General features: G+C 37.3%; 1 protein-coding gene across 1 annotated transcript in view; it reads right to left on the reverse strand.

Annotated features, from left to right (window-relative positions):
- Positions 1 to 23,138, reverse strand: part of SLC6A11 (solute carrier family 6 member 11) — a 102,373-nt gene that overhangs the window by 21,669 nt on the left and 57,566 nt on the right. Inside the window, exon 7 of the mRNA XM_063291851.1 lies at positions 20,205 to 20,339. Coding sequence (XP_063147921.1) covers positions 20,205 to 20,339 — 135 coding nt within the window. The remainder of the gene's footprint in view (positions 1 to 20,204; positions 20,340 to 23,138) is intronic.

Genomic DNA, 23,138 nt, shown 5'->3' on the forward strand with positions numbered 1-23,138 from the left:
ACATTTGGAATGGAAAAGGATCCATTCTGAAGCCTGTTTTACCATTGTGAAGAATGCCAACAGAGCCCCAATCTAAGTATGAAATTAGAAGCCAAAGCCGATAGTTTATGTTACCTACAAGGCACTGACAAGTAAAACTCTGATCTCATTGTAGCTGTCTGTTTGAAAGAGCTCTGGCACAATCAAATATAAACGTGTTTAACCTTCCACCACAGTAACCCAAGCCTTTCATTACGATGTGTACATATAATCTTGTTTTGCCTCTCATTTGCCATGCCATTAACAGTTGTAATTAAACAGAAAAATAAAGTAAAACAAAGTATGAACTCTATGCTGTCTAGATAAATAGCTGGAAATGTGCTGTTTTTGAATACAAGATTCCGTCTTGTTTCTGAGATTGTACCATGGGGGGAGGCAGTATTCAACAACACCACTTCTGTAAGCAAAGGGGTTCATTAGTGGAGAAAACAGAACTTAAATAGTTAGGCATAAAATGGCTGAATTAAGCCTTTTCTTTTCCTTTCTTTTAACAGAAGTGATTCTCAAAAGATTAAAAGTAGGTTAGGGAAAGAATAAAACAGCTATGTTTCTAGTGTCTACCTGACAACAGCTTTTGTAGCAGTGAATGAAAATCACTTCCTTTCCACCTCTCTTTGGGATTTCTATGAGTTGCTAAGCAGTTCCTCTCCTACCTTCTGCTAATGTTACTTACAGACACCAATGAATGGAGCACATTCATTATGGGAAAGGGGAACTGAGGGAGAGAAGGACCTAAGTACTCAAGTTTTGTTGTTGTTGATTCGTTGCTGCCTCCAGAAATAAGCACCATGGCTTAGAATACTTTACACACATTGAAATGGTAATTTGTTCAGGCATGTTGAGTAGAAACCAACTTCTAGCTTAAATGAAGCAAAATAATTCTTGAAGAAAAGCCATACTAGTATCATGTTTCTGTAGTGCCAACCAATGTAGAAAGTCAGCTGCCAAAGCAAGAGGTGCTTCTTATTTGGGGGAATAGTTTACTCGATTGTACATACAATTTTTTTCCTTTCCCTTATTCATAAGCAACCTTGTTGACCCTTACGTTCACATTTAGTTGACAAGAGTTTTGGGGTTAGGTTATGCCGTACTGAGAATGGATACTGATAAATCTGATATTTCTTCGTGATAACCACTGTTTTATAGGACTGCAGAGAAGTTAGGAGAAAGCCAAGCTCTTCTACGGTTTTGGAAGTTTCAGCTTGGTATAGCTTAGTTATCACACAATATAGATAAAATCAAAGGGGAAAATAGATTTAATTATTTTAAACAGATAATTTAACAATATTGGATTTGTTTATTTACCAAAAGGTTGAAATAGTAATATTACATGTCTATTAATGTATTAGAGTAAATCCTAATCTTTGAATATGAATGGCTAATAGAATTGGTACTCCTTTGCTGGTGGGAAGGATTTCTCACTTGGAAACCTCTGCAATGGGCTGTGCTCTGGTGCACTGATAGCTACTTCTGAGCATTCAGCCTAAAACAAGGGATTCTGTGGGCACGGTGGGTGAGGGAGAAAGAGGTTTTGGTTCTGCTGAATCCAACTCCCAAGCAGGTCAACCCAAGCTTATTGGGTATAACCCCGGGGCTGATATATCAAATTCTACCCCCATCCTTGGTGAAGGCTGTTGGAATTAAAACTTTAGGGATATACCAGGCTGAAAAGGCAACCCCTACTTTTCAACCAGGATGGTGTGACATTGTATGTGAAGAAGTTCCATCATATAGCTTCTCTCTAGCTCCAATCCCATTTAGGATTGCTTCGATAACCAGTCAATATCAAATAATGTGAATATAAAGATGGTTGCCCTATAGTTCATCTCCAAACTAAATAAACCTTTTCTTCCAAGTACACTAACTTAAACAAGATTTTGCCCTATAAAGAAAGAACATATCTGATAATCTGTTAAATATAATTATAATCAATCTCACATAAATATGCTTAGGACCAGAATTAATTGCCATTAGATTTGGACTCAATCGAATTTAAGAAATTCACCGATTTCTATGGGCCTGCTGTCAGTGTAGAGAGCCAGTCTGGTGTAGTGGTTATGGCATCAGGCCAGTTCCTCTCTCTCAGCCCTAGGAAGCAGGCAATGGCAAACCACTTCTGAAAACTCCAGGGACTAGTCTAGGCAGTTGCCAGGAGTCAACACTGACTCAAAGGCACCAAAACAACAAAACAGCTGTCAGTGTAGCAAAGTCTTATTCCAACTCATATTTTCACTTGATAAAAATAACCCGCCCTAGTGTTCACTGTGAGTATCAAATCTTACATGATCTGCACAAACATTCATTTTTATTTGCTGTTTTGTTTTTGGGTTGGGCTACGTTAAAGCAGAATAAACAAAAAAAAACAAAAACAAAAAACAAAAACAAAACCAAATATAGGAAAAAATTGTCTATAGATTCCTATAGCATATTCCCATAATCTCAAAAATAGTTATGGCTCTTGATCTTAAGAAAGCCTCAGATATGAGAATAATTTTATCATATAGTCTTTATCTGCTAAAAAAAAAAAAGTGGTGGGGAGGGAAGCATGCAGTGTGGCTACTACAGCATGCCAAATAATAAATATACAGTATGGAAGTCCTAATTTTGAGAATGAAACAATGGTATAAAATTAGTCTCTAAATTGTAAATCAACTTTTTTGGTTTAACGTTCATATTTGCCTGATTACTTAGGAAACTTATGGAGAAGTATTACCATAAAACTTCATGTAATTTGCTATAAGTTGGCTGGTATCTTTTTTTTGAGTCCTACATCAGCCTTTTCTGGTACCTGCCTGGGCACATTGTCATCAGTTTGAGGAATGATGAACACTGAAGCCCAATTACATCTGAGAAAACACATGCTGCTCATCCAGTCTGTAAACGGAAGGTCATTTTGAGTGTTTGGCTGATAGCAAAATGGCCAGAACTTTTTCTTTGCCCAAAGAGAGTTTATCTTGATGTGTTCTTAGCAGTCTGGGCAGAAGAACCATTTAACTATGGAATTTTAGCAAAACAACACTTTTCATATCAGGGTACAGAAATGGGACACGGAAAAGCAGTTACAGTTGGACCACTGGTTGCTCCTTTCCTTACTCATCTGTGTGAATTAAACTTCTACCTGCAAGGCTTCCTGGGAACTTGCATCAACGAGGATATTGCAACTTGTGTAACAAGAGCTCATGAAAGGGAGCTGTAGTGCCAGATTTCCCATCATGTTTCAGCAACATGGAGGGGCTGCTGTGCAACGGCTGCCAATAGTGCTACTAGGAACAGAGATAGATGGGTGGATAGGTAAATAGATAGGTAGATGCCAACAATGTCTTTTTTTGTTTCATTGCTGAACCAGGCCAGTAGGTTTAGTATATGCTGTACTGTTATGGCACCAGTATATTCTCTTTGCTGGTGTAATTCCTCTCTAGGATTTCTCCCCACTGTGTTTTCATGACATAAAAAGTAAACTCACCATTTAGTCTTTGAAAGGAATGCCATAGACTAAACTCAGGATTTCTACTGGAAATCAGAAGAATTTGCCCAAACATTTGAGGAATTTGTAGTTTGTACTGATTTTCTTTTTCCTGTACTTCCTCAAAACCAAAGGTTAATTTTAGATCATAAAAACAATCTGAACTATTCCTTTGGGAAAAATCTGAGCCTAGATTAGCTCTACAGTCACTGATCTATTTTGACAGGCAAGTGACCTTAATAAGAATGTTCTGGCTGCCTGATAAAATTTGAAGGAGTACCAGAAGCACAGCAATAATCTTACAGAGCAAGGTGGATCACTCTCCTCGTTCATTATTGCATATATGTTATTTAGGGCTGAACATGGGTAAAAGTCTATAACACCGACACAGATAATACACTATAGAGATATAGCAGAGTTGTAAACAAACTGAGAAATTTAGCTGCAAAAGATACTATTAAGTGCTCACAAAGGAACTTTGTCTCCTTTTGCAAATCATGTTGCCATTATTTGCTAAATCTATTTAACTTTTAAATAAAACAAAACAGAATGTCAGTCCCATTTTTCAATTCAAAATTTTATCAAAATTAAAGAAGCATCAGATACATTGCAGGTGGTGGGAAGAGAAAAAAGTGAGAGAAGGAAAGAATAGAATGGGTTGTGGAAGGAAAAAACATGAATAAGGGATCCCCAAGAAAAGAGCAGGTGAACAAAACAAAACAAAAGTAAGAAATCCTAATTCAAAATGACTCAATAGGCAGAAGATAAGAGAGAGTAGCAAAAATAACTACACAAACTTCATGGCATTATTTGAGCTTAATCAAAGAGCAATCAGGGCTGTGCAAATTATTTAACAGAGTTGCTTTGCCACATGCAGGAAGGCCTACAAAGCACCTCTCTTCCGATCATTAAAGTAGCTGTGTCTTTTTTCAGGCTTGTGTGGCTGCTCCAAACAACCACCTGGCCAAAGAAGTGGCTGGCTTCATGCAAACTCCTAAACATTATGAAGTGCCTCTCCTGAAGGATTTGAACAGTCCTACTAGATTGAGCCTAAACTGTGTGGCAATAAAGTGGACTCTGCCTTTGGCTCGTAGTGAATGTTTGTTCTATTTTAGTCCCACATCTTATTACCTTGAGGGCAAAGGCCAGGATCTTTATAATAGGAAGAAATCTTGTGGTGAATAGCTGATAGAACATACAAGCACAGAGTAACAGGACTGTCCAGACTTGAAGGCAAAACAGCATTTCAGACTATGCGGGAGGGCGTATGTAGCACCTGGCTGCAACTCCTTAACCCAAATGCAACCTTTCTTAGGATCACACAGAGGCAGCAAGCAAGTTTCTGCCTCACATTCACTGACAGCCAAATATGTTTTAATCCACATGCTGCCTTTTTAAAAATTTATCAACTCCTTCTTTTTCAATATCTCATCAACTCCATCCAACCACAAATTTTCATGGCCTGCCTTCCTCTCAGCCCACTCTGCTATTTAATCCTCATTCATTCTATATACCAAACCATGAGTCTTTGGATTTCAGCAGGATATAAATGTGATTAAATAAACTACTGTACCTGCATTTGCACACCTTGAAAATTTCTTCATTTTCATATCTACTGTGGTACACAAATTAATCTACTTGCACAAGTTGTTTTTTTGAGGGGGGCATTTATGTATCGCTTGCAAACAATTGTTCACTCCATTTTCCTTATCAAACACAACTATCTTGTCTTTGCTACATTTAACCTACCTAACATTTGCTGAAGATCATTCATATTCTTAGCCAACAAGACAGCATCATCTGCAAACAAAGGTTCATGTATATTCCCACCCCACATATCATTAACCTCTTAACAAGAATTCCTTATAAATTTATCCATAAAGTCATTAAACAACCAAGGAGATATCACATACAGTACATCCTTGTTTACTCTCTGCTCAATGTTGAACCATTTACTAAGCATTCTATATGTTCTCACACATGCTTTACACCCATCACATAATACTCTTACTGCATCCAGCAATCAACCTTCAACTCCATGTTCATATGCAACATTCTGTATGTCAAGCCTATATGCATTCTTATACACGTTCTCTAAGTGAATAGAGACTAAAGAGGAAAAAATTGTTGTGCATACTCATTGCACTTTCCAAATGTTACTTATATTTATATTTTATACATTTTGATCAGAATTCTGAAAAAAACTTTGGTCTAGTGGTTAAGGTGCTGGGCTAGAAACCAGGAGTCTGTGAGTTCTAGTCCCTCTTAGGCATGAAAGCCAGCTGGGAGACCTTGGGCCAGTCCCTCTCTCTCAGCCCAACTCACCTCACAGGGTTGTTGTTGTGGGGAAAATAGGAGGAAGGAGTATTAGGAATGTTTGCCACCTTAAGTTATTTATACAAATAATAAAGGCAAGATAACAAACAAACAAATAAAGAAATAAATAAGCTAATCATCCTTTAGTCCACCTACACCCCATTTACTCTTCCTTTCCCTTTGTACATGGGCACAACAACAGCACTATTCCAGTCATCAGGCACAGATGCAGTCTTCACATACACATTAAATAAATTGCTTAGCCACTTCATAAGCACATCACATCCATATTTTAACATTTCTGCAGCCTTACCATTTTTCAAGGTTCCCATAGTATTTATGACTTCCTTTCCATATTTTTCTCTTTACACTAATATTTATATCAGTCCTCTCATTTCAGCTCTGACATATCACAATTATTCCCATACAGATCTGTAAAACACTCCTTCCAGCATTCTCTCACTTCAATCTCACCTCAAATCATTTTAATGTTTATTTTTTTAATCATTTCACTTTGCTTGAGGATCTTTGTTTAGGTTTCTTTACCACTTCCAAAACAGTTTCTTGTTTCTATTAAATCCCTTTTCACTTTCTCTGCCTCTTTTAATTTCAGTTGTTTCATGCTCTCTTTTACTATTTTCTCTGTAACTATTTTTCCCTGTATACATATTATCCTGTATTATCCAATATCTTTCTCTCATCCTCATCTTTGGCAGCGGTCATTTTCTTATATGCACTTTTCCACATCAACAGCTCTTTTCTCCTCATCACTCCATCAAGCAATCTTTTCCACATTTCCCACTAGTGTAACTCTACACACTTCTGTGGTCCTCTACAACATCATTCTTTTCACTCTGTTCGAAGAGTTCCCACATCCAATTTCCTTCATGCATTTTCCATGTATTATTTTGGGATATGAATTTGTCTTCTAATACTTTTTCATACAGGGTTTGTACTGTCTCTCCTTGTAGTTGTTCTACTTTTAATCTAGTTGTATTCCCCACTTTCCTTTTCTTCAATGTCAATTTTTTCCCAAAAACTACTCTTGATATTACTGAGCTTAGTTAAGTCGAGTTCCAGGAATATAATAGGAAGAGAACCATGTTAGGCACAAAACAAACAAACTAACAGGAGGAGCCTGGTAACACTTTTTCTGAGCAACAAATGTTATTAAAAGGCATACATTTTCATGAACTGCAGCTCATTTCATCAGGTACATAGAGTAGCTAGACTCATGTAGGACATAAACTGGGATGAGGTGGAGGGACAGGAAACAAAACAAGGACAAAATGATGTCAGAGAATTTCATTCTCCCAGAATACTTTATTCCAGATAAAGTAACCATCTTGGAAAAATGAGACTTTCATAGCACCATTATGCAAGAAACTGCAGAACTCACATCTTCAAAAGGTTTCAGGCAATCTCAGAAAGCCTCATAAAACACAATGGGGTTTCCAACCCATTGTAACTGTTAACTGATAAAATACTTGTAACCTGTCCCATATGTAATCTGCATCTGTATAATCTACCTGTCTTCTCCTCCCTTCCCCTCCCTGCTTCATCTCCATTTAAATCCTATACCAGTCTAGCCACTGAGTTGCAGCTCACAGAAGAGTATGCCTTTTAATAACACATGTTAGTTGCTATCAGATTCTTTCAGACTTTTCCCCAGGGACATGTGTAGGGTGTTGCAGCTTTCAAGAAAACCGTTAGACATCTGTCACAGAAACATAAATGTTAAAAAAATATTTTCATGCTGAAATATCTTCAGAATTACTCCTACCATCTCAAGAAATTGGAGCAAACAATATTTTCCACATTGAGATTTTTCATATAGATTAGTATTTCTGGTAGTGTTATGCACTTCTTATTCCCAGGTTTCTTTCAAAAGTTTGCTAACTACATAAATGTCATTCTGCTTGATCCTAATAAATACATTAACCAGCTGTAGATGGTGAGGTTTTTTTTACAGATCAAATATATAGATAGGCCTAAAGAAAAAATTATTTATTTATTTATATTTCAAATTTCCATCACCACCCATCTCCCCTGAAAAGGGGACTCTGAGCAGTTTACAATCAAAATTAAAACACATAAATTACAATATAAATAACTCTATAAAAATAAAATAAATATAAAATATAAAATCCAGCAGCATGGAACTTGTTTGTTGGGGAGAGATCTATAATAGCCACCCCCAAGATGAACTGGTGCCCCTCCCACCCCAAGCGAGGCAGCAGAACCAGGTTTTTAGGTTCTTCCGGAAGTCCGGGAGCGAATGGGCCTGTCTCACCTCTGGGGGCAGAATATTCCAGAGGGCGGATGCCACTGCAGAGAAGGCCTGCCTCCTGGATGCCACCAGGTGAAATTCCTTTACTGGCGGGGTTCGTAGCATGCCCTCTCTGCATGACCGGGTGGGGCAGGTCGATGTTATGGGGTCAATGTTATAATTTATGATGTTATGCAGGTCGATGTTATGCGGATCAATGTTATAATTTATGTGCACATTATTTCTATCACTTTCCCTTTTGTTTTATATTACAGGATTCTCTTGGCATATATTACTGTAATGCTGTCACTCACTTGAATGAAACTATTTACAATCCATCTTGTTAAATCTTAAAACAGTGCTTTTTTGACAGAGGAAAAATGGGAATTTCAAACTCTGAATTTGTTCTTCATTCCAATGACTCTTGAATGGGTGGGGAAGTGGAAGACTGTACTTTCAAGTAGAACCACCAAGAGGCTTTATGAATTGCCATCCATTCTCTTCCCCTCCACCACCATTTTTTTTCATTTCCCAGGCTTTCATCTATCTTATTATATACATTATTTCATGTCTCTTTGATATAACTTTTGAGGACACATTTATTTTTTTACTTTCTCTAACAGAATCAGAAAATCTATTAATGTCAAAATAAATGTTACTACATTCAAGCTAATTTTCATGTATCAAGGCATTCAACTGCAAAGCATTATTTACTTACAAAATTCAGCAAAAAAGATGCTGCATGATGCTGCACCTGTCTCCAAAACTGGGATTGGGACACACATGCACATTAAACATATGTTACAGGAGAATGCTACACTCAAGTTTCACAAAACATATCCTGTTCCATGAACTGACTCAGATTGAAGCTAAGGGAATACTTCCAAAATGTAACTGGAGTTAATGGGCTACACTTGTACTTTCTGTAGCTAAGAAGATAGAAGTGTCAGGAACTGTGATTTTAAAATTACTATTAATCTACTATTAACCAGCTGAGCATTACCTCTTGCCTGGAATTGATGACATTTTTGCTAATCTTAGTGTGGGGCAAAATTTCAGCAAAACAGACCCAGCTGAGGTTTATTTATAGAAGGGAACTGAGAATTCTGGGGCGTTTCTCAACATAACCATGCACAAAGAGTTGTATCATTCTAACAAACTTGTTTCTGAAGTAGCACCTGAACCAGTGCTTTGGCAGAGAGCCATAGATCAAGGGCTACAAAACTGTCCAGAGTTTAGTGCTATTAAGATTACATCATTGTCCCCATAGAAAACAAGGATGTACATCTGCAATACCTCAAGGCAATGTTGCAGGCATCGGTAAACTATGGCTTTAATGCACAACAAAACAAATGTGAATTCCTTAAATCCAGTATTACCAAACTACTGACACACAAGGCCTACATAAGTGCAGTTATGAATGCTCCAAGGTCACGTGACATGCCACAGCTATGATTCTTTTTTAGGGTTTGTTAATTATTGTAACAGATTCCTGCCAAACTTACCCAGTTCCTAACCTCAAAAGCAACTTAACTGTCCACCAAAGTATCCTGGCAGAGGTTGAGTCCAGCCAAATGACTTATTTAAACAGCAAATGCTTTTAAAATATTTACAATATACTTAAGCATCTGTAATTCAACTGCTTCTTAATTATTTCTTCCACAATTCAGAACCACAGCTTAGGAATAGTCAACCAAAGAAAGAAGTTTTAGATCACATTTAAAGGCTTATATTCACAAACCTATTATGGTTTAAAACTCCTTTTAATTGTAAATAATATTAGGAGTTTTATCACAAAAAATAGGCTTTTAAAAATATATTATATGTGTTTAATGCCCTCCACTATTGCATATAAAGAAAATGTTTTTTCTCAGTATTCCTTGTTTTGCTTGCCAAACCAAATGGTTCCTTGGGAAAGTTATGCATTTATATTTAAACACATTAATACAACTACATTTGCTCAGAAGGTTTTAAAGTTTGCAAATAAAGGATTTAGTTAGAGCTATCTATTATAAAATGAGTTTCATCTCTATATGAATATAGCCTACAGCATTACACTCACCCAACTCAACCTTTCCATGACCATCATGATTTGAATATTTATATTCTCCTATTTGTATATTTCACTCTGAATATCAGTCACCACTTTCAGTTCTGATTTTAGGAATTGGTCTGGGAAATTTTTTAGCAAAATAAATTCTATACCATTTAAAGGAGAGTGAGATGTTTGATCTTTTAAGTGACTATAGTTCTCCTAAAATAAGACAGCTTATCAGAGCCTTTTTTCATTGTTTAAATCTGATTTAGGCCAATCAGAAGAAAACAACAACAACAACAACCATATGTTCCCATATTAAAACTTGTGGTTAACAATGATTTCACCAATAATTTTTATTAGGGCTACTATTATCTATGAGACTCTAGATACACAGTTTTTTCCAACTGAATTTTAGATTAAATTATTTAATATATTTTAAATAATGTATTGTTAGCATACTAAGTGACTTTAGTATGCCAAAGGATAAGTTAAGAATTTTAAATTATAAATAATTATTCACACTGCCCACACAGGCTTTCAGTTATTTAGTATTCTAAAAATCAATAACTTCACTGCTAAATGATTAAAGCATTTTGCTTATAGTCTGACAGCAGATAGAGGGAATGTTAACAGAAAATACCCTTGAAACATTCCATATGTTAAGGACACAATTTCCACTGCTGAACAATAGTCTATCATATGTGTGTTTCCATATTTTACATTTACATTAGCTACAGTATTTCTTTATTGCAACAAAACAGTAAGGTTGTTTAAACATCTTGCTTTCTTTTACCTGAAGCAGAAGCACAGGAGTCAAGCGAACAACAAATGATCCATTTTAGCTCTGATTTATTTCTTACTATGAACATCTGGTAAGAAGATCATGTTATCCAGAGTTTTGGAAGCCTTTCCTCATTACAAGTGAGGAGACAGTGACCCACACTGCATCCAACAATTTGGTGGATGGACAAATTATTGGGTGCCAACTCTAGTATTTTAAATGGAAAAATAGTACTGATTTATCTCACAGACTTGCAAATGCCCAAATTACATTTTGAACAATGGCAACAGGCTGGAGTGTAGCAACTCCTGGTGATCGAAAGAGAAGTCTTCTCTTACCTATTCAAAGACTGACTGACCTAGCCAAATATCAAACTTTTTAATTACCTTTCCACCCTCAGTGCAGTTCCCCAATTTCTGTACTTTCTCTCTGCCTCATAATACTTTAATTATTGTTTCTTATCTTGGAAATTTTTAACTAAACTGCAAGTCTTCAGCTTCCTAAATAAATTATGCATCTAGAAAGACTCCCAGGTATTCAGCTAATAAAGTGAAGAACTACATAAAGCTGATGCAGATTCCTGAAATACTAACATAGCTTTGTTGTTGATAAAAGTGCACACAATTATTTGTCTCCTTTGTTAAAAGGGCAAATCAGTTTGTCAACAAAGATCAGTATAAAAATGTAACCTAGTCCTATCAAATTATCAAGAGGTGAATGTGATTACAGTTTTCATGTGCTGCCTTTGACAGATTCAGTCACTGCAAATATATCACTCTCTACGGCAAATTAAGGGCCCAGAGCACAGTTCGAGAAACTTGGCACTGTTATCCTGTAACTGAAGATGAATCATATGATAATAATTAGTGTTTTATGAGTAAATCACAGATTTTCTGCATGCTTTCAATCATTTCTTATTAATTCTTCCTTTTCATTCCTATCTGCTGCCTGCCTTCGGCTATGGACTTTTAGCTGCAACTATATTGTATAGTGAGTGCCTGTCTCTGTTCTAATCCTATCCTTTTCATTGGGGCATTAATACTAATATGCTTTCTTTAGATGTGGTTTTGTTCATAGTTCTTGGAATCTTCCATTCTGACTGTGATAAAAGCCACATGTTCTTTTGTTACTACCACTTTAGACTTTTTCTAAAATAAAATTATTTATAATTATTTTTAAGAGCTGCTGAAAGGATAATCGTAGCATTGGCTGCTTTTTTCCTAATAAGCTAAAACTTTGCATCTGATGAATCAGTGTGCTATTAATAGATAGATGTTAGTGTTTTGCACCCTTTTCAGTTACTATTACTTATGATAAAGGTGCAATTTTCCCTTTTTAAAAGATACATTTGGTATGTGAACCTAGTCATTTTATTATAATGATTAACCAATATTGATAACATATTTTGATAGATTATGTGCCATCAAGTCATTTTCAACTCCTAGTGACCACATGACAATCTGTCCCTAACCTGTTCTTTCAAGTCTCCCAATGGTGCATTCATCACCACTGTAACTGAATCCACCCACCTTGCTGCTGGTCATCCACTTCTCTTTCCTTCCACTTTTACTAGCATTAGGGCCTTTTCCAGAGAGCTGGGTCTTTACATAATGTGTCCAAAGTAGGATCATATGAGTCTGGTAATTTGTGCCTCGAGTGAGAACTCTGGGTTGATTTGTTTGATGATCCATTGGTTTGTTTTCTTGGCTGTCCATGGTATTATCAGGAGTCTTCTCCAACATCAAAGTTAAAAGGTGTCAATACCCTTCCTATCCTGCTTCTTTAAAGTCCAACTTTCACTTCCATAGAGTGTCAGAGGAAATACCATGGCTTGCACAATTCTGATCTTTGTAGGTATAGACACATCATGGTATTTGAGTATCTTTTCCAAGGCCCTCATGGCTGCTCTACCAAGTGCCAGTCTGCAGTATATTTCTTGACTACTTGTTCCTTTACTATTGATGGTTGATCCTAAAAGGCAGAAGCTACCCACCACTTTGATATCTTCATTGTCAGTTCTAAGACTGGTTGTTCTACCTGTTGTCATTAGTTTGGTCTTCTTTATATCACATATTTTAAGTTGTCAAATATACAATCCTGTTAAACAATCCTAGTTTACATCTGGATTTCAAAATCTCACTGATACCAACTTAGAACTTTTTAGAAGCCCTCTGCACATATACCTAAATAAGCTTCCATGACAGGGATTTAAAATAAATACTGCTTTAGACTATGCAGTAGTAGCATTCCTATAATGGGAATGAGAAAACTTGATGAGAAAAACATGACTGCAGCTGAATTTATTATTTGCTGCCTGTATCTTCACCTCTGGCTCACTGGAATGCTTGATCATTGTTTTTCATAGTTTATGAAAATTATCAGGGAGATGTCTCTGATAATAACATATTTAATTCTGTATTTAATTTTTATAAGTACTTTATAATGTTTTAGTCATTTTATATGGCTTATTTCATATAATATTTTCACAATTTTCTTATTTTTCAGTATCCTATCCTTTCAATAAATGTTCAAATTACCTTTCAGTATAATCCCAGTTTTGCTAGACTAGCTATTTGCTATCATATACCCATTTAGCCTTATAAGCTAAAGCTCATAAAAGCTAATGCCCTTTAATAAAATATGTTAGTTGGAAAAGGTGCTACCAGACTCCTCCTGATTTTTTGCCACCACAGACTAATATTTGGTTATTATTTAAAGAACTTATATGGCCACCTATCTCACATAGTGATCCTAGGCAGTTTACCACAACCAATAAAAACAATACAATAAGAACAGAACAACCCTTCCCACCAGGCGCCTAACCAACCGAACTATTAAGTTCCTGACTCAGCCCCATCTAGCCTAAAGCTTGGGGGAACAGCCAGATCTTCATGACTCTCTCCTTACAAGGTCTAAGATTAGATTACTAAGTCAAACACTTGTTAATTGATAAGATGCTTGCAACCTGTCTTTCATGGAACCTTCACCTGCATTGCTAGCCCATCATTTCCTTCCTTTCTCCCCCATACTCCACCCCTATGTATTTTAATCCTACATCAATCAAGCCACTCTTTGCATCTGATGAAGTAAGATGCAGCTCTTAAAAGGTTATGCCTTAAAATACAAATGGATCAGTCTTAAAAGGTGCTACAAGACTCCTTCTGGTTTTTGGTTACTCAGACTAACACAGCTACCTTCTTACAATGCATAAGTGTAACTGAGCAGTTTGAGCATGTTCATTCCTACACTTTCTACTTCTAGATCCAATTTAAAAAAATGGTTTTAACATTTTAAAACTTTAAAAGGGGTTGTTATTTGATTACAGAAAGATGACATTTTCCAATATGTTTCCAGCAGACACGTAATTGTTTAGATGAAGTAAGGCAGGTGACACCATGGAGGGCCTTTGAATTGTGGGCCCCACTAAAGGAGCAGCCTTCCCAAAGAACTTTGTCCAACACCATCCCTATGACTTTTTCAATGTCAGATAAAGATCTTCTTGTTTATCCTAGAATTTAAATGATTCATATAGTCCAGGGATATAAGGATGTTAATTCCATAAAATTTTAAAACAATTTTAAGAGAACAAAACAAAATTTCAGGATGAAACTGAAGTATATATAATACTTCTTAGCATCTTTTATACATATAAATAATAAAAGGATGCCACAGCCAATATATATTGCATGCCAGTGCTTTGCAGCCTAATGGACAAGAACAGATCAATAAGAAAAAGCAAGTGCATGACAAAGAACTAAGCCATTTCTTCTTCTGAGGACAATTGAAAGTCCTACCGAATTAATACAGAAAAAGAACAGTGGCCTCAGAGACATTATGGCCCAAACCAGTGAAATCTAGTGACTTCTTTAAAGATTAGGAACTTGTTTCCCAGATCCTTGAGCCCTTTTTTTTAAAATCACAGACTATTACTCCTGCCTTTCTCATATTTTAGTTATTAAGCTTAAATATTATTTTAAGATGGATTTTAGCCACGGTATAAGTCAACGGCAATGTAAGTTTTAATTATGATTGAGATTGATAGGTGATGGGAAAAAGAATTGCACATGAAGGAAGATAGTGAGCCAGAGAACCTTGAGTCCCCAGTCTGTTCAATTGCCTGTGGTATGTCTGATCCAGCTCAATAGTTATCGTGCAGAGGCCCAAAGTGATTTAAGCTGAGACATACGATATGAGAGCCGTCTTTGCCATTCAAGACCGTGCTGACTGGAAATCGTAGGAATTAAAGTCCAGTACGTCTAGGGGAAGAAGGCACCATCAGAAAGATTATTTAAGAAAAATAATGGTATTATGAATGATGTGATTATCCTGAGTACTGGCTTTTTCCTATAAGCAGTAACATAAACTGGACAGAGAAATTACAAACTTTTAATGTCATAGCTCCGATAGTTCTGCCTGAATGGTACAATATGCTATTTTTTTATACTGTAAAATATGTTATCACATTACACCTGTTGTGACTGCCACTGATAAGCCACATAAAAGGTCATATCTATTTTGGCAAGAAACTCCTCTCTTACGACATGAGACCACCACAGTGCAGTACAGGAAAACTGTAAATCAGCACGCAACAGCACTGGCTAGGTAAATTCTGACTCCCATTCTTTGCTAAGTTTGAAAGAAGGAATGTAGAGAAAAGGCAAGATCAATATAGCTGAATTTGATAATGGTGTGATCTTGTTGAAATGCAAAGATGGGAGAAGGGAAGCTGACAATAACGACATAATTATAGAGCTGATTGAAAAAAAAATATTTCAGCCTTCTTGGTTGATGAGACTGTAACTGCAAGGTGCCTATTAATTTGACAGAAAATGGAAGGCTGTAGCATATAATTATCTCCAGTTATTAAGGTATTGCATCCATAGTTTTTATACATGCAGACAGTAACTGCTCAAAACAGAAAAATACTTCAAGCGATGTATCAGAAATGAAATAATATGGGAAAAATGCAAGTGAAAGCACAGTGAAAGCATGGCATGTCTCTCTTCTGCCTGAAAAAGCAGCACACTGTGTAATTTATACTAGTTATACTATTAAGAAATTAACATTTTAAGAAAACATGAATTTTCAAAGTAGCCTATCTTTATCATAAATTGGTTATTTTAGTATGGAATAGGTTTTCACTCCACTTGAAAGTTTTCACATTTAAAGTTTTCCCTATCCCCAACTTCTTATATATAATTTTTTCCAAGGAGACACTGATCATAATTATCCACAGTTTAGAAAAGGTTGCAGAGAGGAGTGCCTCAGAAAGGGGTTTCTTCCACCTGGGTAACAATCAATTGATCTTCCTGCCCGCTCTAATGCAGTAAAGCAGTATGTGTTCATGTTGGGTTGCAGCTATCATCACAAAGCCAGCAGTGTTCTCCTCTTTCCCTGTTACAGTGAAATCAAAATATACCTTTATGCACTGCTAAAAACGTCATTATTTGAGTCAGCCTGTTTGAACACATTTTTACCTCAAGATGGCATTGCTGCTTTTAACAGTACAATATTCAGTACAATTGAGTGTTTCAGTGGAAATGTTTTGGTTTAGCTAAGTAAAGCGGTTGGAAGAACATAAATGTGTACTCAGCTTCCATAAATCTGCACATATCACACAGATGATCCAGGAAGTGTATGTACATATCCCAGCCTCCTCCCTTAAAAAGGAATAGAAACATAATATTTGCGATGGGTGAGCTAAAAGGGACTTAACTTCTAGTTGGGCATGGGCTTGTTACTTTCTTGGCAAAAAATGATGGAAGTGGTTCTTCTGGGACTTTTTTCCCCCTACTTCCCAATCTAGTCTAAAGTCCTGGATTTTTCAGTAGTCTCCCATCTAAATACTGGGTCCAATCCTGTTTAGGTGTTTTTGAGATCAGGCCAAGATTGGCTAGGATGTGATAACGAATAAGGGGGTCTAAATCCTTCCCTCTGGGCTAAGGGCTACATTTCTCTTGTCAATGACCACTTTGCATGAAGAAAAAGAAGAAAAAGAAATCTCCACTTTGCATGAAGAAAAGTATGCATGCTTTTTGGTTTGTTATATATGTAGCCTGATCTTTTAAGGGTACTGTATACTTAAAATAAGGATTAGGTGACAAGGGTAACTTTATATGATTTAATATTTGCTCAGTTAATATAGTACTATTGAATGTCCATAAATCTGAAAAGCTGCTCTTGTGAAGAGGCTAAGATTTATTCATAGCATTAGAAGATTCCATAAATCAATGTATGTGTCTCTTTCAAATGGGTGAGATTTGTTTGCTCCACTCTGATTCCTGGAGAGTAAGTAATATCTAGGAATAAAATATGTGAGCTCACCAGAATGTGCTTACACACTTGGGGTAGCCAAACCTTTACTAGTTCAGTAACATTTTTTGCAAAGATGCCAGCCCACCATTGAGAAGACATTGATGGAAAATGGATGGGATTATGTAATATAGGGGCAAAATCAGGGCATTTCTATTTTCCTGGGAGGGGGAAGTGTGTGTATACGAATTTATTTTTTTAAAAAATGTGTTAAGCCTATTTAGGGTTATATCACAGCATCGTGGTGTTCCCAATATAAAAATGAAGGGAAAACATAGTACTAATTTTCTGGCAAGGGAAGGGTCTTAGGGGTACATACAGCTCAAGTTATTCCTGTTTTAGATGAAATGTGACTCATTTCATCTTAGAGACAGATGGAATAAGCAATAATTTAAGCATAGAATACAATTTCTATGGAACATCATTCCCCCTGAAGCCAGGCTGGTCCTGACGTTGATGGTCTTCTGGAAGACGTGGCTTTGACATCTGGCCTAGGGATCAGAGAGTGGTGTGGAGCTCACAAAATGGCTGCACTCTTCTTAAATGTCTGTGCTCTCCCAGGAATTGTACTGTACGACTTTTAATTGTTTTTAACATTCGTATTTTCTGTATGGCTGTTTTATTTTTTTTATTTTTGGGTATTGTTTATGTTTTAATTGTAAACTGCCCAGAGTCATGAATGTGAGATGAGTGGCTATATAAATAGAATAAATAAATAAATAAAATTTGCAGCAAAACAGCATGCTTGGATGGAGGTCTAAATCATTATTTATTGTGCAAATTTCTACGTTTACTTTCCCCACAGTGATGCAGAAGTGATCAGAGGTGAGACAAGCTTCTTTTGGAAAAAAGCTAAAACACCCAGGATCCAGTTAGGTGCATTCTTATGAATCTACACATAAGATTTTCAGCAGAATACTGGCCAGAACCCCTCCCCGCCCCCAGCAATATGCAATTGCTTTTTCTTCAAAAGAAAAGTGGTCAGTTGAAGCATACTTTTGAAAAGCGTGATACTGTAAGCCTTGTGAGGTAGCCCAGACAGGAAACATGCCCAGAAGTACTAGCTCTTATGTTATTGTAAGGTTACATTAACAGAATCTTGCAAGTCTGAAAGCACATCTCTCTCCCCTCACCTTTACAGCCCAAGAAACTTGGGAGGGTCCCTTCTGAGACATTTGCCCCACCCACATTCCTTCTGCAGACTCAGCTGCCTTTTATATGACTGTTGTCTACTCTGCAACTCTTCCTCCTATCTCCCAAGGTCATTCCGACAGATACCACAGTCCTATTATTTAATACATGGGACTGTGTCCCACAGAAATCAATGAGGATTCATTTTGAGCAGTTACATAGAAGACTGCACTGTTTATGTGGTTTATTTTATAAGTCTTATAAGAGACGACTGATATACATAAATACAGAAAGAAAGTAACTGATTTAACTCACTGGAATTCTACTTTCATATTTTGTCAACTAACATCCACTAGCAAAAAATAGTAAAACATGAAAAATAAGGCATAGTAAATCATTGCAGTAATTATGTTTCAATGAAAAACCTCACAGTATATGAGAATAAATTGCTACCTGAATCTATCCTTTATGTAAGTCCAAAAACATTCATGAGAAAGACATAGGACTATGCTATCTGGGAAATGTTGTAATAATAAAATGACTCCAAGAATCAGCAACAAGATAGCAAATAAACATCTAAGAGCAACTTGTAAAATTGATAGCAAACTAACATGTTGCTCAGCTGAAAGTGCTAGCACACACTGCTTTCATGAAGAAATGACCTGTGAACAGAAACAATTGGATTTCACATCCAAGTGTCCATTATTGTTGAACAGAAATGCCTTTTAATAAAATTTATGGAACTGTCCCATGGGACTCTTCGCATGTAAAAGCAGTCAGGTTTAAAACAGTGCTTTGACTTCAGACATACAGATTTATGAACAAGATTGTTTATAGATAATTATCTTGTTTATAAACATAATCATAACATCAAATGGGAAATGAATACAAGCAGCATGCTGATCATACTTTGTTTTCCTATTTATTGTTTTTTACATTTAGAAACACTGCAAAAAACAAAGGGTCCATTAATTAAATTAAATTAAATTAAATTAAATTTGATCACTCCTGATGAATTTCTAAATTACAAATTATGTTCTTAATCAATTTGAGATGATCATATCTGAGCTAGAGATTGAGATTAAATCAACTAACCACAGTGCAAATAATACTAAAGCATGCCACTTCATGGCCTGAAGATTATGAAGTAGCCTCTCAAAGCCTTTCAGATGAATCGTTTCCTCACTGAAGGATGCAGAGGACCAGATCAAATGTTACATTGTGAAATACAGCTTGCTATTGGTCACATTTCCTACCATTGTTTCAGGAAATATTCATCACGGTTTAGAACCACTGCAATATAAACTGCAGAAGATGTCATGGGGGAATCAGAATCATGATCTACTGTATATCAGCTTTTCTCAACCTTGGCAGCTTGAAGATGTATGGACTTCAACTCCCAGAATTCCCAGCCAGCATATGGTGCTACGTGGTCTGAATGTAAGGGCCAGAATCAATCCCCATGCAGATCCCACCCCTTCTAGAGATGCTTTATGAAGCTTCACGTGGATGGTAGTGTAGGTGTTTCTTGGATTTCTCTCCTCACAAACCATCAGAATAGGCCAATCAGGAATGAGCATTCTCAGTAGTCACAGAAATATGGTAACAGATGAAAAAAGTAAAAGAGAATATTGAAGAAGGGGGACTAGTTTGCTCGGAGGGAAAGGTGGCTAAACCCCTGAACTAAGAAATACTCAGCAGAACATTTGGTGGAAGTTTCAAGTTATTGTCTAGTTACTGTTAATTTTTACAAACAGCTCATATTATACCAAAGGAACTTGAGGAAAAGCATAGGGCCGAAAAGGAGAAAAACAATGCACAAAATGTTTATTAAGTTTTTGATGTAAGTTCCTACCTGTGGGTCAGAAAGGCGAGAGAGGTCAGGATACAAGTAGAATTTTATTCCTTCAGAGGCCCCAGGTAACGTTACTCCTCGAATCAGTAGAATCAACAACATGATGTATGGAAATGTAGCTGTTACATACACGACCTATGAAAAAAGAGTGAGAAGCCAAAGAACACATTATTTTAGCAATGATTGTCTATTTTATGCCACATAATATCTTTATGTTCATAAAACATTTAACAAGTGAACGTCTATAGCAGGATAAGACAGGTTACTATCTTCAGAGTTTTGGATTAACTTCCCCACATTCCTTGCTGTTGCCCACTCTGGTTCTGCTGATGGGAGCTGAGGTGCAAAATATTTGAAGGCAGTGGTATCCATGGGGGGCAAGGGATGTCAGACTGATGAAAACAGAATCACAGCGTTGTGATGCAAGTCCCACCGCTTTTCTACATGCAACACGGCATTGTTTACAAAAGGGGTGGGGCTTATGTCACAACAGCCTGACACTGCTCCAGTTATTTTGATGAAAGCCTCTGATCCTTCGGAAGCCTCTGTAGGCAGTTCTTTTAAACGGTCATGGCACAAAAAGATCCAGGACCATCCCTAGGGTCCACATTAAAGACACCCTAGGTACTATCCAGTCTTTCTCTGACTGCTTTTAACCAGCAGGAAATGCAACAGAGGTCTCACTTTCACCAAATCAGTAACAAAAGAACACATAGTTTTCACAAGCAGATCCAGGAGTTCTGTAAAGGTAAAGGTAAAGGTTTCCCTTGACGTAAAGTCCAGTCGAATCCGACTCTAGGGGGCGGTGCTCATCTCCGTTTCTAAGCCTTAGAGCCGGCGTCCCTAAGGACCCGTCCCTAAGGACCCATGTGGCCGGCATGACTCACGGAACGCCGTTACCTTCCCGCCGAAGCGGTACCAATTAATCTACTCACATTTGCATGTTTTCGAACTGCTAGGTGAGCAGGAGCTGGGACGAGCAACGGGAGCTCACCCCACCGCGCGGTTTCGAACCGCCGACCTTCCGATCGGCAGCTCAGCAGTTTAACCCGCAGCGCCACCGCGTCCCTTCTAAAACAACTGGAATTAACACAAATAAATTTAAGTGGGAAAGTGTACAGGTAGTCCTCGCTTTGTGACCACAATTGTGACTGGTAACTCCATTTCTAAGTGATGGAGTTGCTAAGTGAAACATCACATCAACGTGATGGACATACGTCACTTCTGCCACAGTCGTTAAATGAACACCCACAGTTGTTAAGCAAGATATCACGTGACTGCAACTTGCAATTTTTCTGCCGGTTTCTCCATTGACTGTTTGTCAGAAGCCAGTTGTGAAGCGTGCAAATGGCAATAACGTGACTGTGGGATGCTGCAATGGTCATAAATGCCTGCCAGCTTCAAAGTACCCAAATGTTGATTGCATGACTATGGGGACGCTGCAATGGTCATAAATGTGAGAACTGGTCATAAAGTTACTTTTTCAGCACTGTCGTAACTTCAAATGGTCACTAAGATTAGGACAGTCATTAAGTGATGTCTACCTGTACTGAAAAGTTATTTCAGAGCTATGTATCCTTTCTGAAATAGGCACTTCACATGTAGGAGTACATATGACGTGTCTCTCTTCAAATAATTACAGATTTGCATCTTTTTCCAGTCTTGCACATTTGCTTCATAAGCTGTTTCCCAATGCATGTGCATAAACAGCCACTCTGCTTCCCCTTTTTCTAGCAAGACAAGTGACAGTGTGTGAGCATCTAACACAGTGCATAGCATTTCATTCAAAGAAGTTATAAGGCCCTGGTTCATTTGCACTGTTATCTCTTACCAAACTTCAAATCAAGCACATAGAAGTTGCAAATGTGGTTCATTAAGAGTTGCTGTTAGTTGTGAGCTGAATTTGTGTTTTCATGAATAGAAACAAGTTTATAAACGCATAACATTTTAAAACATGTTATGGTAGGGTGCGTATGAGTTAAATAGATGACTGAAAATTTTGGCTTTGAGGCAAAATATTATACAATTACTTGGTCTCAGGCCACTAGGGCTTTATTCGCTCTCTTTTCCAGAAACAGCTCTCTCTCTACCCTTAAAAGTTGCATGGTGAGCTCTCCAAAGAAGAAAGCTGATTCATTAGATTTGAGGGTGAAAAGCCCCCAGCTTGGAAAAGGTACTGGCAACCCCCTCCCTACACACACACACACACATGCTTACCACCACCACCACCCCATTCTAACTTCTCATGATTCAGAATGATTTAAAACAAGTAAAAATCAATACAAGTAAAAATTACACAAGCAACCCAGGTCCACCATCTTTGCAAGATGTTAGCAAGGGGACAAGGTGTTTCAGGACATCACTAAGTGATCATGGCATGAAGACTCACGGCAGCTCCTCTGGGGATAAATTAAAGGGTAGACTGATTCTGGTTGGAAGAGATGATCCTGCAAGTACATGGGTACTAAGTCATATAAGGTCTAAAGGTTAAAATCTCTACCTTGAATTGGGCTTGGAAGCCCCTTGGTAGTGACTGTAATGATCTCAGCATGTCAGACTGTTGAACCTAACTTCTCTTATCAACAGTCAGGTCACTGTATTTTTAACCAGTTGTAGTGTCAGGCCCAGCCCGAGAATGACAAGGAATCAATCCAGACAAACTTCAGTTCTTTATTTGCTCACACCGTATAAACAGAATCTTGCCAGACTAAAGCTACTCTACCTAACCTAAGGGGAAATAATCTCGGAAGGCTCTAGGGCATGGCTACTCTGAACCTCTTAGTCTTCCCATGTTCCAGCTCCAGATTGTTTTTTTTCAGAACTTGCTTCTCTCCTTGGAATGTGCTTCCTCCTTCCTGAGAACCAGCTGTGTTACTGTAGTCCATCACCTCTAGCTTCTGAATCATCTTCATTGGCAGCCCAACATAAAGCACA

The sequence above is a fragment of the Candoia aspera genome, chromosome 2, assembly GCF_035149785.1.
Source record: "Candoia aspera isolate rCanAsp1 chromosome 2, rCanAsp1.hap2, whole genome shotgun sequence".
NCBI lineage: Eukaryota > Metazoa > Chordata > Lepidosauria > Squamata > Boidae > Candoia > Candoia aspera.